We start from the raw sequence: 14,334 nt of genomic DNA, 5'->3' as shown, positions 1-14,334 counted from the left end.
GGATAAATATTCAGACCACTTAGGACAATGAGAGAATGGTTCAGAATGCAAGTTCTGAGATGATTTATCAAACTACCTGTATTTATAACTGAGTAGTCCATTTGACTGGCTGCTTGCAAGTCTCTGAAGTTTAGTGTGTGCATAAATCTAAGCAAGATGAGAGATGTCTCTCTCACTATAAACAAACTGATGAGAGGGTTTCAACTTAGTCTTATCTGCTTGCGTATGTTTGTAGGCAGTCGTCTGAGTGCTGCAGACACTGAGAAAATGTAGTAGTTGTCACTGTAACATTTGAGGGCCTCTCACTGTGTTAAGTTTTTGTCACAACTTAACATCTTGTGGTCAGGAGGTAAGCTTACTGTTCCCACAGTAGATGAAAACAAACTTAGTTTGGTATTTCCAGTTACTCTTTTGGTTTAGTTTTAAGGAAGTGTTTCAGGGAAAACTAACATGTTATGAAAGTAAAGGGGAACAAAATAAGATCGGGGTGGTCTTTGACGTTATCAATCATGTCTTTGGTTCCTGTGAAATATTTTGCCTAACCACTTATTACAAACTCTTAGCAAACAAGTAAGGCAAGGTTTTTGGAGAGACATATAATTGCAGAATACAACTGTAGTTGGAAGAAGTAATAATCTTTAGGGTGCACCAGCTGTTTTTCAGGTCAGCAGTGGAAGCTGCAATCTGTGTTTGATGTTTATTGGATTTTTCTGGCCATACTAGTTGTTTTTATGAAAGGTGTAGCTCTTTGACAAAACCTTGTTTTGCCTGTCTTCCTGGACTGTTGCAGCTGCAGCAAATGCTGCCACAAAACAATGCATCTAGTTTTTTTTTTCCTTAATAAACTTCTAGAATTGATCTGTATTTCTGATTGTCTGGCAGGCTTAATTACTTCCATACACTGGAAAGGTCTTTGCAGAGTAGTTTTAATATTATTATGATGTTTTAATTTTTTACTTCACTACTCCCATATTTTGCTATAAAGGCACTTCTTGGATATCAGAATATTTGCCAACTCCAGTAAACTATTTGGATCGTTGTAATTTTCCATGTAGGCATGACTTTGGGTTACCAGAATTAAGAACGGAAAGTAGCTTTGGCTGGCTCTCAGATGGTCTCAACAGTATTGAGGCTTAATTTTTGTTTTGTTTTAAGGCCGTTCTTGGTAGTGGAGGGTTAAAAGCAGTCTGTAATTCTTGAATAGAAGCATTTTACTTGAGCTGCCTGCTGTGAACAAAATTGCCTAGGAATGTGTGGTCTTAGTTAATTTCCCTAACAGCAGGTATTGCCAGTGAAGTACTTAATCTGAAAGAGCATGTGACTCTTCTCCATTCAGCTGTCAGTGTAAATTTTTAGACAGAGGTCGCTTCATAAAGATAGGAATGGTTGGTGTACTACTACTCATTTCTCAAATAATCTACCATGAATGAGCTTGCTTTTATATATTTCATGCATAGAATGAAGTTAGGTATTTTTCTGTGTGACCAACATATATCAACGTTATAGTACACAAACAATTTTTATTTTTTAAAAAAAGTCTATACAGATACAGTACTGAAATAAATGGATAATTACTGATGCTTCATTAGTAAAAGTATTATGTTAAAAAAGAGCATCTTCAGGAATTACTGCTTTAAATAGTTCTTGGAGGGCAGGATGACAGATAAAGAGATGCTGTAGGCTCATAAATCAGAATTCAGTTATAATCTTGTTAGGAAGATACATAAATTCAAAACTATTTGACAAGAGATTCATTGATTAAGTTCAGTTATTGCCTTCTACTTCATTACTTTTTTTGAAAATGTCAGTCACCTACAAATTGAATGGTCAAAAAGTTGCTCTTTATATTATTTTTTTAAAGTCTGGTTTATGGTCTGTGTTCTGTGACAGAATGCTTTGGCAGTTCTGGCTGATGTTGCTTATGTTGACATGCTGGAGGGAGACACAGAATGTCATGTCCGTCTTAATACTCCTGAGGATGCGCAGACTGTATTGAAATCATACAAAGAAATACAGATCAAAACAAACTGGAAATTCGAAATTCTCACTGGTAAGACTTTTTTTTTTAAATGATAATACATAAGAAGACAAGTACTATGAAAAGGATGTATCGTATGGTAGTTTTGTGCATCTATTTAGATATCTGGCTTGGGGAAAATGCATTTTTTTTTTTTCTGTAAGTCTCATTTTTCCTATTATAGTGAAACTGGTAAAACTATGTGATTTTATGCCACTGTTCAGAGCAAAGTAGTGATTTTGCTTGCCTTTATCAACTTAATTCTGGTTTTTTGAAATGTATTTATGTCACTTCTAGTGGCAATGGACTATGGAACTTAATTCACATTTCAGCTTTAAGAATGTAATGTTCTGATGATGCAGAAGAATCTTAAATGAAGATTTTCTTGAAAATACTGAACTTATGTGTGAAATGACAGGACAAAGATCTAACAGCATGAATACGTAGAGTGGTTTTAGCACTTGCCTTCTAATTAATCTTCCTTTTTTTCAGGAAGCTGAATAATTTATGCCTTTTATAATTGTATTTGCACTAAAATTTTTTACTGGTTTACTTTAGAACTTTATCCTAATGTGTGTTACATTTTTCTGAAATTAGTCTGGTCTTCTAAATTTGTATCTTGTATTAGATTGGACTAGCCTTCTAAGTGTAGAAAAGCCACTATGAAAGTGAGGGGTAGAAGAATGGAGGAGGGGATAAGTCTCTCAAACTTTGTTTGTAAAATTTTAAAATTCTAGACATGCACTAAAAATCCCAAATGCACAGAAAACCCGGATAGAACAATCCAAATGAGGTTCTCTCATCTATGTATTTAAATATTTTACCACAGTCCTGCACAGATCCTCACATAGGGCCCAGTTCCATGCATGGAGGGATGTAAACCCTCATAAATGTCAGTTAAGGATTGCAGAAGGAAGAGCTATAAAGAAAGCATCAACCTTCATAATATCAAAGTTAATTTAAGTTTGAGACTCACTGAATGCTGCTAATGTCATTTGGAGATGATTTGTCTCCAGAGATCCACAACTAAATTGAAATACAGCATTGTACAGCTGTGTGCTCTGTGTGTATTTGTCTCTGGTTTTGCATCCTTATATAAAAGAGTGTAGTAGTACACTGGGAGGAAGTACCGACATTGCAGACCTTGTAGGATTGTTCCATTCATAGTCTTAAGAGAGTATTTTTTTTTCAAACTGGTTCATTGAAATGAGAATGGAAAGGCTTCTGAAGAACACAGAAGTGACTCAGTAAGGATTTCAGCTTTTCTTGGGGGCATAAAGTGAATACAGAGAATAAGAATAAGGGAAGAATCTTTAATGCTCCCTACTGCAGGGACTAAAGGTATCCTAGTAATATTTTACTTTTCAGGGTTTGTCTTTGACTAAATGTCTTCAGATTTTAATCTGACAAGATGGTAAATATGTATGGTAATGTTTAGATGCTATTGTGATTGAATGTATAAATAATGCTGTTTAAAAAGTATGCAAAACAGATTCCCAGAATTATTTATTCCATAACTTTTTTGGGAATCTTTACCAAGATCATTTGGAAACTTCTTGGTAACTGAAGATTTCCCATGAGATTGTACAACATTACATCACAAAATTCCCATCATAATAGTTGCAGCAGAAATCAGAGGAAACAGTGGCAAACTGCTTTTTATTGAAAAACGGCAGCTGAAAAAAGTTGCAAAATTATTTCCTCTTCTGTTTCCCCCCATGTTGAAGTATTCCTAACTGCTCATTAAGTCCCTAGACTTTGCTTCTAGCAGTGGTTTTGATGAAACAAAATAATCTCAGTCGTTCTTGCAGTAATTTTTTTTTTTGTTTGATAGTTGTTTAAAATTAGTCAGAGGTTGAGTACATCAGTAAATCAAAGGGCCTTCAAGAGCTATGGTGAAACTTAAGTTAAAGCTGAGCTCCTTCTGCTAATTACATGTAGAGAGTGGTGTTTGCATATTTCCTCAGTTTTTCTTGTAAAGTTTGTAAAACTCCTTGCTTGGAAAGCTTAGTTAAATACCTTGGCAATCCAGCCCTAAAGCTAATAAAATTCATAGGACCTTCATTCATGTCTTGTCCAGCTTATACAGAACGGAGACCTTGGTGGCAGTTTTCAGCTTCGGTGCACAGAAGCACTTTCTATTTGTTCACCTCAGTGTGTTGGTCAGATGTTGCAGTTGTAACTTCTCTGAGTATGAAATTTAAGACTAGTGGGGAAGTACTCACTTAGGTTTCCTCACAGGTACTTTCACATATGTTTATCTTAAAAGTTTCATCATCATCATCACAACTGAAAACACTGCATCCACTTTTATTGAATATTTTTATTCACGTACTGTAATGTTCATTTGTTTTTCGAGGTGATCACGAACAACGTTACTGGCAGAAGATTTTAGTGGACAGACAAGCTAAACTTAACCAGCCTCGAGAAAAGAAGCGGGGTACTGAGAAGGTAATCTGCAAGTCAGGTTTTTTTCCTGTACGGTCATGGTTGAAAAAATTACTGGGTTTGTGTAGGTCTCCATTTTTTTGATACTTAAACATTTGGCTCTGTATTTAAGCCAGTTAGATTATTTTCTACTGACCGCAGCAGGGTTTTTCGGCCACAAAGTAGAGAAAGGTGACTGTCCTGGTCCAATTGCCAAATGCAAGGCTTGTCTTTATGGAGACAATATGTGAAAGTGAAGTCCATAACTAAAGGCCTGAAGTTAATTTGTAAACTGGATTTCCTTTAAAACCCTGTCTGGATGAGCTCAGTAAAAAGTTAAGTATGCTTGATTTGCTCCAATATGATGAAGTCTAGTGCTTTAGTCTTAATTCCCTAGTATGATAAAGATTTTTTTCAGAATTATTTTTCTCACGATTTACACGATTTTTTTGGTGTACAGTTCTGTGCTATGGTGAACACTGGTGTGTTCCTAAGGTGATCAAGGGTCTCTGCACCAGTGTGTCTGTGTCCTGATCCAGACAAATTTGAGTGCTCTGTTGCAAGCATCCATACCTGAACATCTTCCAGACCAGAACTGCCTCACATCTAGTGAAATTTCCTTCCAGCCTTGATCTTGGTGCACCTGTCAAGCCACAGTGTTGAGGGATTGTTGCAATGAACTTGCAGGCTGCAGTCTCCACTTCTGCCCCAGAAGCACCTTCCAGGCACAAAGGGTTCTTGTTTAAGCCAGTCAGATCCTTTACCTGACAGAGAGGAGCCAAAGGGTATTTCACATTTTATTGCTGGGTTTACTTCACACACACTGCAGATAAGGTTTCTGAGGTGGCTTTAACTGGAATCTTTATGCTGTCGCTTGCAAAACTTCAAAATCATCTGACCTTAATTATTTGCTGGTGACTTTGGAGACTTAGTGTTTCCTAGACGCTCCAGTGATGCACACAATACCCAAAGTTTCCTAGTTGTTCTGTATAGAATTGAAAATAAATGTTACATTGACCTAAAGGAACAGCAGTTATACAGGTCAAAACCTTATCTTGTACAAGGCATATTTTGCATGTATTATCTCGTTTGTTTAAATGTTCTTTCGGAGATCCTGTGGAGAAATTAATCTAGTTTATTTAAACAAAGGTGTGCATAAAGAATTTCTCCAAATGACTGATTTAATTTTATGAAAAGCATAAAAATGACATTGGTTCTAGCCATTATTATGATAAGCAGTAAGGGATTGTTAAAACCTTCCAGCTTTAGAGCCATTTACTGAGTGCTGTCAGGGTTGGGGGATTTTTTTCATTTTTTTAAATGTACTTTTACTTTTTTAAACAAAAGATGCCAGTGGCACCTTTGACTGTAATTTGGATTGTAGGTGCCCTACTCTCAAGTTTGCGTTCTTCATCTTTTAAGGATTCGTATTTGTTGACTAAACTGGTGTAAATTGGCCAGTAACGTACCTCATCTAGGCTTACAAATATAAACTGTCTTCAGTTCTGCCTAACAATAACATCGGCAAGGATGCAAACTTCTGCTCCTCCCCCTTACCCATCACCTTGCAGCACTGGGAGGTGTTAACTTCAAAGCTAAGTGAATACTATTTAAATGCTAACACTGTTAAGCAAAACATCAAGAAAAGAATGCCTCGCTGTACTCTATAACTCTTAACTCTTTCGTTACTTTTGGGCAGTCTATATTCCAGAAATAGAGACTGATAATGAGAAAAAGTTTTTCTTTCTCTGTTCATTAATTTTCGTATTTTATTTAAAAACTCTTCCAAATTGCTCATAAGTTGACTTCTTTTGAAGGTCACAATAAAAAGAAGCAAAAAAGAAATATGATGATTCATAATTAAACATGTACAGCTGAATTTGCCATTAGTGTATCTTTCTGGTAAAGATCTATTCTATTATGGGGTTTTAAGTCCCTTACAGGATCTTTCTTGAAGATAAGCATTTGCCAATTAGCTGGTTTATGCTTATAATAAAGGCAGCATTTTATACTTTCTTTCAATTAGTGTTTAAATGTAGGCTTAAAAGTTAACATTCATATAAGCTATATAGCTGCAATGATGTCAATGTGAGTATTTATAGTAATAATGACCATATATATTGTTGCATGGACTGCATCATGGTACAGGCAGTACACAGTAACAGAGCACAGAGATAGTTTTGAATGTAACCTCAAGCAGTCTGAGATTCCGCTCTTCTATGTGTTACAAGTATAGGCTTGCTCGACTTTCCTGCAGTGGGCCCTGTGACGTGTGAGGATAGGGCTTTATGATCACTTCAGCAGAGGGTTTCTGGCTAATCCCTCCCCTCTGAAACAAAAGATAAAAGAAGTGGTAGAGTCTTTTACTTTCTCTGGCATAGTTCTTATAATAAAACTATATGTCCAAAAGAGACTAGATATCCCAAGGTTCCCCAGAACTTTTAACTAACGCCTAGCCATCCCTTGGAGTTAAAAGGGTTTTTCTTAGGCCTGGTTGTTGATTGTCATCTCTGTGCTCCCCTCTGCTGCCCCTTCTAAATCCATGTTCTTTTTCCTCTGTTTTTCAGCTGCATTATAAAACAACCTCAGTGATTTAATGGTACAGATTAAAAACTTTCTTGCCAGTACTGTTTCTTTAAGGCAGTGCCCGTTTATGCAGACCTAAAGCTATTCATCAGTGTGTAGCCTTTAACTCTCTAGATTGATTAAAGATCTTCTGTTCACAAAGAGGAGGTCTGAGTGCCTGCAAGCTTTCCACCTGAGGGTACTTGTCTTCTGGGTGGAGGTGCTGCTGAATCAAGTTTACACCTTGCACACCCCCATATACAGAAGGAAAGGAGGAGGATGGGAGTGGTGGTAGAAGTGAAAGGCATTTGCTGAGGAAGTGAGAATTGGGTATTTGGGAAGGGTGGAATAATTTGCAGAATATATGGAAAAGCAAGATAGTGGGAATGCATGGCCACAGCCCACACTATTCTCTTCTGATTATGCCTGGGTCCCGGGGCTGTGTCCTTGCAAGACTGAGCAGTTCTCTGTCTGTGTGCCCCTGGGGAGAGGTCACAAATAAGCTCCTTTCCCTGATTCTCTAAAGTTGGTATCTGTGGAGGGACTGGGTACATTTTTGGAGACATGAATAGTGGTATACATAGAAATAGGTGTGGATACTGGATTGAATCGCTGAAAATGTGAATCCTTGATGCCTCTTGCAAATTCCAAAGTGCTGGTATAGAAACACTGATACAAACCGGGCAGTTCTCATCCCTGAGCTTTCCTTCCAGTGTTTATTCTCCTTCCCATATGCTGAGCAAATGAATCACTGTACTCCTGCTTCTTTTTAGAGTTTAACTCATTTAGTCCATTTTTTCAGATACCAGAGAGTAAAAGTAGTGCTTAGTTAGATCTTTCAATCAATTTTATTTCTGGAGAATGGTTGAGAAAGTCACCTACCAGAATTTACAGTGTGATATTGTTGAGAAGATGTTAAGGATTGTAGTCAAGTTAAATGCTGGGGGAGGGCGCAGGGGGACGTACCAGTAAAACTGGTAGTGTAATTATATTGCAGCACAGCAAACAGTGCATCCATGCAACCTCAGTGTAAAGTGTCATTCCTTACTGCTATCATCAGTGGAGCAGCACACCTTGCACTTCCATGCTGTGTATGACGTGCAGTGTCTGCAGGACACAGCTGTGACCACACCATGTGCATAAATAGTACATAATTTGATTTATATGTGAAACTTGTCAAATCTAGCAAACTCTTCGCTGAACTGCCTGGTGAGCAAGTGCCCCTTTATCTCAGCATCAGCTAATATGTTTTAGTAGTCTCCATCAGATGAGCTGATGCTGATTTATGCTGGTGTGTTACAAATGTGCCTAGGTTCACAGGACTTTCCTGCTTTCTCAGTTCTTATTCAGAACAGGCAGCCTGTCTTGTTCCTTGCATTTTAGTTTGGTTGGTTCGGTTGGTTGGTTTTTTTCCCCTGATCTTATTCATGTACCAGTTACCTCATGAGCTCTTGCTTATGGTTAAGGAATCTTAGTGGGTTATTGCAGAAACACTGCTTTCACCTTCGCTTTTGGGTATTAGTAGGACATTTGTTGCAGTACTGTGGTTAAATCTGTGAATGTTCTAGTATGGATGCTTTAAAAACAAGTATGCTTTTAATGTTGTTCTCAGTGTTTTGTTTTCTGTCTGAAGATACAGTACACAGGAGTTGAAAATTAGATTAGTTATTTTCCACAAGAGCATTTCTTACTGCTCTGAATTGGGAGCAGGCTATCCAGGTACCCTAGTGATGAATCTCCCTAAAATGCAACTGGAAAGAAACAAATCCTTGGTCAGATGGGGTTTTGAGTTAGGAGTTCCTAGCATCAGTGTTCCTCCAAGCCGCACTGTTATTTCTTCAGGTTAATTCTCAGCAGGCTTGTGATACGATACATGTTGTACTGTTTTCCCAGCCTGAAGAATGGCCCCCATCTGGATTTCAGTGATTTTGTTTCTTTGCTGAGTGTAGAAAATGACACAATATTCATAAGGCATTTTTTATGTTCTAACCTTGTTTTTCTTACATCAGTAACACCATGAATCCAATAAAAGGGTAGAGGTTTCTTAACTTACTGTATGAGACTGTGTTTTGGGGATTTTTTTGTTCTCTTCAACCATGCTGGGAGGAAGAAGGGATGGAATGCAGTTGCTGCACTGTCCAGAGATTGAAGAGATGCCTTACTATTTTTGATGCATCTGAGGCAATACTGAAAGGACTACTTAACTTTTTTTTTGTCTGCTGTATAGCTTTGAACAGCTGTTCAAAGATTAACTTTTTCTTATTCTTTTCTTATTCTTTTTCTCTTCTTAAGTTTGGTAAATCAGTGAATAAATGTGAGATAAAACCATAACAGTATAATTTTCCTCTAATCTTTTCTACAATATTTTTCCTGTTTGCAGTTGATTGCTAAAGCTGAAAGAATGAGACTTGAAAAGACTCAACAAACAAGTAAACATATTCGCTTCACTGAAGATGACTAACCAAGACTAATTGTGATCTTGAAAGTGAACTAAGTATTTAAAAAAATCCAACCGAAAAATCCCACAGACACCACTGCTTACAGCAACTAAACTGTTTCTAAGAAGGCATCAAAGCCCGGTCCATTTGATTCATAATTCTGCAGACTGCAAGTATGAAGATTGTTCTGAATCACATTTTGAAATAGGCTGAATGTTTACTGCTTCTGAGCCTTTAGGTAAAGCTTTCTGGAGAAAATGTATTAAGAGATCTTGGTTTAGTTCACTTCTGGTTTTGTTGTTTTGTTTTGGTTTTTGTTTTTTTTTTTGGTATGTTGAAGTTTTATACACTAGGTTATGAAATAAAATGCTTAAGAAATTTTCATTTGTGCATCTCTAATTCTTCAGTCTGCTTTATGACACTATAAATAATAAAACTGGTTAATGCTAAATAAACCTCTCTAGGTCTCTGTTTAGTCCATCAGCTTCTTCAAAAATACAGTAGAATGACCCATTTTTAAGTGGATAGGACTGTCAGAAAATCTGTAATTGAGAAGTCTGGTAGAAAATTTACTTGCATGAAATGCACACTAAACTGAATTTAGACTTTTTTTTATAGAAGAATCTTTCAGGGGAAGAAATAAGACAACCTTTGTATGTTACATCTGTAACTAGCACCAGAAGTAATTCTCACAGATAAGTGTGTTGTTCACAAGTTAAGATGGTAACCTTAATGCACTTTAAGGTATTTAATTGTAGACTGGCAATTTAAAAAACCCCACAAACCTAAGCAAAGTAGGAGTTATATAAAAGGCTGTTAAAGCTCTCTCCATCAATGTAAAGATAAATTCACATGTTTATTTGTGAGATTGTTTTAGTGAATTTTATTTCAGAGCAAATAAGACACTAACACATTGGTTTATAAAAGTGTGAAACTTCCTTATAAATAGAAAGATGAGCAAGTTATTTTGAAACCAGAAGTACATTCCTAAAATACCATCAGAGTCTCTTGAAGAAAGCTGTCAGTGACACTAGGCGTTTTTACTGCTATATTTTGCCGGTAAAATAGGTTAACATATTTCAATTCTATGCTATCAAATTACTGGAGCGGTGTAGGTATTTTAATGATACATATTAAAATAAAGTTTGGTGACACTGGTATATTTTTGCTATCTAAGAAAATAATGCATTATTTCTGCTCAACTCTTGAAAGTAGTGTGGGTGTAATACGGTGGCTTTGCAGTCAGGGAGAACAGAAGGGGAAGGGGGGGGGCGGAGTTTCAAGAGACTGTACCACAGCATATTAACAGTAATCAAACTATCCAAAGTAAGAATAGTGTGGAGAAGCAGCACGGTAAGAGGGAGAAATGTTTATGGAGCACCATTTACGTGCTGCTACTGGTGACGTAGCCTAATGCAGCAGCAGTGGGAACTGTAGGCTTGTAGATTCGGTGGGCTCAAGTACCACCGGCGTGTCACTTGCCATCCTCCCCCCGCCAAAACTCGGATTAGCATTTGAGCCACCAGCACCAGCATCCCTCTCCTCGGGCGGCCAGCGAGTGAATGGAGAGGATTACTGCAAATCAATGGAGAGGGTATGGCGGTGATCAAACTCAAGATAGCAGAAATACAGAGGGGAAAAAGTGCAAGATAAGAGACAAACTTTCGGGGGTGGAGGGGAAGAGCTTGCTAATGGTTCTTGGAAATTGCGTAAGGACGATTCCTCCCAGGGGGCTGCAGGGGAAAGGTGGGGAGAAGGCTAGGAACTAACCTCTATGTGTGGCCTTCAGCAGTATGCAGATTTTTAGTCCAGTTGCAGGATTTTTTAATCATTATTTAATCTTCCACTCCTCTTTTATACTAGGAACGTAAGCTATTTGATGACACAGTAGAGAGAACTGAAATAGCTAGCTGTGAAAAATATTGATCAATGAATGTCTTCTAGGCATCCTGCCTGAAAGACAGGAGACTTTTTTTTTTTTTCCATTTCTGCTATGTGAAGGGAAAAAAAAAAAAACCAACAGAGCCTTCTCTGGGTAAAATGTTTTGGATTTTTCTGCTGAAATTCATTTAAGTCAAAAATTCATCCATGTTATAAATAATTCAGATCATAAATGATTCAGACCTTTTATGTTTTGTGGAGAGTGGAGCAGAATTGCAAGAGCACAAGTTTTGGAGTTTTGCTCTTTTATTAATAATTCCTGACTTGAATGCATAGCAAGAGAAGTCACCTTTCTATTCCTTTCCATATTTATATAGGTTAAGTATTTACAATTAAACATCAGTTTTCTTTTTCCCCTTTTTCCAAATTAGTGCAGAAATCTTCCGCAAGGAAGGATTGTGTTTAGTTCTGAAGAAGTTAATAATAGAATTTTCGCTGCTTGCTGCAGAAGTAACGTATGGAGAGTATGGTCTATATACTTTTATAAAAGAAACTTGGATTCTTAAGTATGCCAGAATGGTTGTGTATTTTTTTGTCTTTAAGCACGCATGACAGTTAATATCTGCTGCTGTTAGCCCTCCCTGTCAACATATGCTGAGGAGTCCATCTATTGAGTTTTACCATCCCAAGAGTTGCACCCCAAAAGGTACTTCATATTTGACATTGACAATGGAGGGTGCCTTTAGCGAAGTCTGGCACATTTACCTGCAGTGGTTTGGTTTGTTGCTTACAATTAAATTTTCTGATTTACAATTTTCCTCTAGGTTCATGTACTCCTAGGAACTTCGAACAGTGACTTTTCCCTCCCCCCTGGAATAGCACATTTTATTTAAAAATTCAGGATGATACTGTGAAATTATAAGAATTTGTAACCTTGAACTGCTCATTTGGTTTTGATGATTTTTGTCTCTTGACTGTTGAGTGCTCTGAAACACTTAAATCTGCCTGGAGCAAAAGCCAGCATTGATTCTGCTCTTCATGACCCAGCATAGGACTGAATCTGAAATTATTTTTAGGGCTTATATTTTTACCTCTCTTCCGCTGGTTGCAGACTCTGTGTGGCAGCAGCAGGCCTGTAAGTCTGACCTCTGTGAGGCCTTTGATGCCAGTAGATCATGAGTAATTTGGGTCTTCAATTAAAAAGGTTATGTTTTTTTTAAAAAAAAAAAAAAAAAGTAAAAGTAATGTTTCATGATTGTAGATCTCACCGTCCATGATCTTGTCTCTCTGAAGGCTTCTTCTATTTCTCCTCTGATGCAACATTTCCAATCTTACAGATTGGTCTCGTGAGTACTCTTGTCTTTTAGCAAGGACCGTTGCCGTTACCTTGGTGGTGCCAACTTGCTGACTGGGACCAGGACTCTGTTGGGCTTTGTACATATAAAGAGCTTGGAAGTATGGGGGACACGAGGAAGGGGAAGAGGATGTGAACAGAGGAGTGCAGTGGTGAGTGTGATGGCAAGAAAGAGTAATTTTTAATGAGTGAAGGACGTCAGTGGTGCAGAAAGAGGGCAGCAGGGCCTCCTTGCTCTCAGTGCAGAGCCACTGCACATCTCTAAGGGACACTCACACTACCTGCGTCTTCAGATATGGGACCTCCCATTTTGTGACTGTCTGCCTCCCACAAGCTGTGTTTCTGCAGTAAAAGTGCTAGAAGGAAGACTGTGGTTTTCATAAAACACCCATGCTCAAGAGCAGCAGCCCGATACTCCACGATTACTGGACCTGTGGGTTTTCAGTAGCCAGCATCTGCAATCAGTGCAGTACCCCACACATGGCATGATGCTTGTATGGTGTTGCCCTTTCTACCTGTCCTTGCAGCATAGAAAAGCTTCTTTACTTCTGATTTTTCACCTCGTGTTACTTTTTAAGTTTCTTGTTTGACTGTCCTCAATGTCACCTGGAGCAAGCAAAAAGTCTGGAACAAAAAATTTGCACTGAATTACAGTTCCCACAGGAGACTTGAGTTATCGTGAGATGCCAGAGTGTTCTTGTCTGGGGTGTATGTGTCTGCTGCAAGAGAACTTCCTAAATCTTTATCTGTCTCCTCTTTTGGCATGCAGTAGGTCCCAAAGGCTATGCCCTTCTCTTTGTTAACTTGATTCTTTCATTTTTTAACCGTCTGACCAAGTCTGATTTAACATTACCTGTTTAACCTGGTTTATCTTACACATCTAATACTGGTGTGTACATTTTATTGCTTTTTGTTCCCAAGATGTACTGTGTATCCTAGTTTAAATCAGACTTCAAGGCAGTCCTTGAAAGCTGGCAGGTAAGTAAATTATCTTTTTCTAGAGAGAGTCTAAATCAAATCAGAAAACTACCCTCTGATAAATGACAAAGACACTTGCCTGCCCAGGTCCCCTAGAACATAGGTCAGTGTCGTAATTGCTTACTTACGGTACCATAGTGTCTAATGATCTCAGACATGATTAAATCATGGGAATAATGCTGCATAATGCTGTAAAAAATAATTAGATAAGGTATGCTTGGGTGACTGAAATGGGCCTGAGTGGGGAAGTAATACGGTTATCTTACCTACAGGTGATTAGGTTTCTGTGGATGGTGTTAAAGAAGTTGCTCTATACCAAAAGTGGAATATTCTTCCTAGTATTAAATGCGCTTTCTTCATGTCAGCTGTGGTGCTGTAATGGAGAAATATGACTTGCTAACCTGGGATGTTTGGGGAGTGATCTAGCTGTATTAGTACCAGTGGTATTAAAGCATTATATTACGAATGCATTTCCTTCTCTTGTAGCAGAAGTTTGGTCCTGCAAGTATTGAAGAGCACTTGTTTTAAAAGCAAGTGCACAGCTGTCATCTTTTGTTTTTTCTGCCTTTACTTTGTGTTTTGTCAGGGTGTTAAGAGAAATGTCTGGGGGAACATGCTCGGTAAATTTTACAAAGGGGAAAAAAAAAATTTCTATCTGCTTTATGTTGTGTCAT

At 37.8% G+C, this 14,334-nt stretch overlaps 1 protein-coding gene across 1 annotated transcript in view; it reads left to right on the top strand.

The window, feature by feature from the left end:
* The window catches only part of LARP7 (La ribonucleoprotein 7, transcriptional regulator), a 30,329-nt gene extending 20,498 nt beyond the window's left edge, over positions 1 to 9,831 (top strand). Inside the window, exons 11-13 of the mRNA XM_074903912.1 lie at positions 1,891 to 2,050; positions 4,377 to 4,468; positions 9,390 to 9,831. Coding sequence (XP_074760013.1) covers positions 1,891 to 2,050; positions 4,377 to 4,468; positions 9,390 to 9,470 — 333 coding nt within the window. The 3' untranslated portion in view covers positions 9,471 to 9,831. The remainder of the gene's footprint in view (positions 1 to 1,890; positions 2,051 to 4,376; positions 4,469 to 9,389) is intronic.
* The last annotated feature ends 4,503 nt before the right edge of the window (positions 9,832 to 14,334 follow it).

This window comes from Athene noctua, chromosome 4 (assembly GCF_965140245.1).
Source record: "Athene noctua chromosome 4, bAthNoc1.hap1.1, whole genome shotgun sequence".
Classification (NCBI taxonomy): Eukaryota; Metazoa; Chordata; class Aves; order Strigiformes; family Strigidae; genus Athene; species Athene noctua.
The sequence above is the reverse complement of the archived record's forward strand: the minus strand, read 5'-3'. Positions and strand labels throughout refer to the sequence as shown.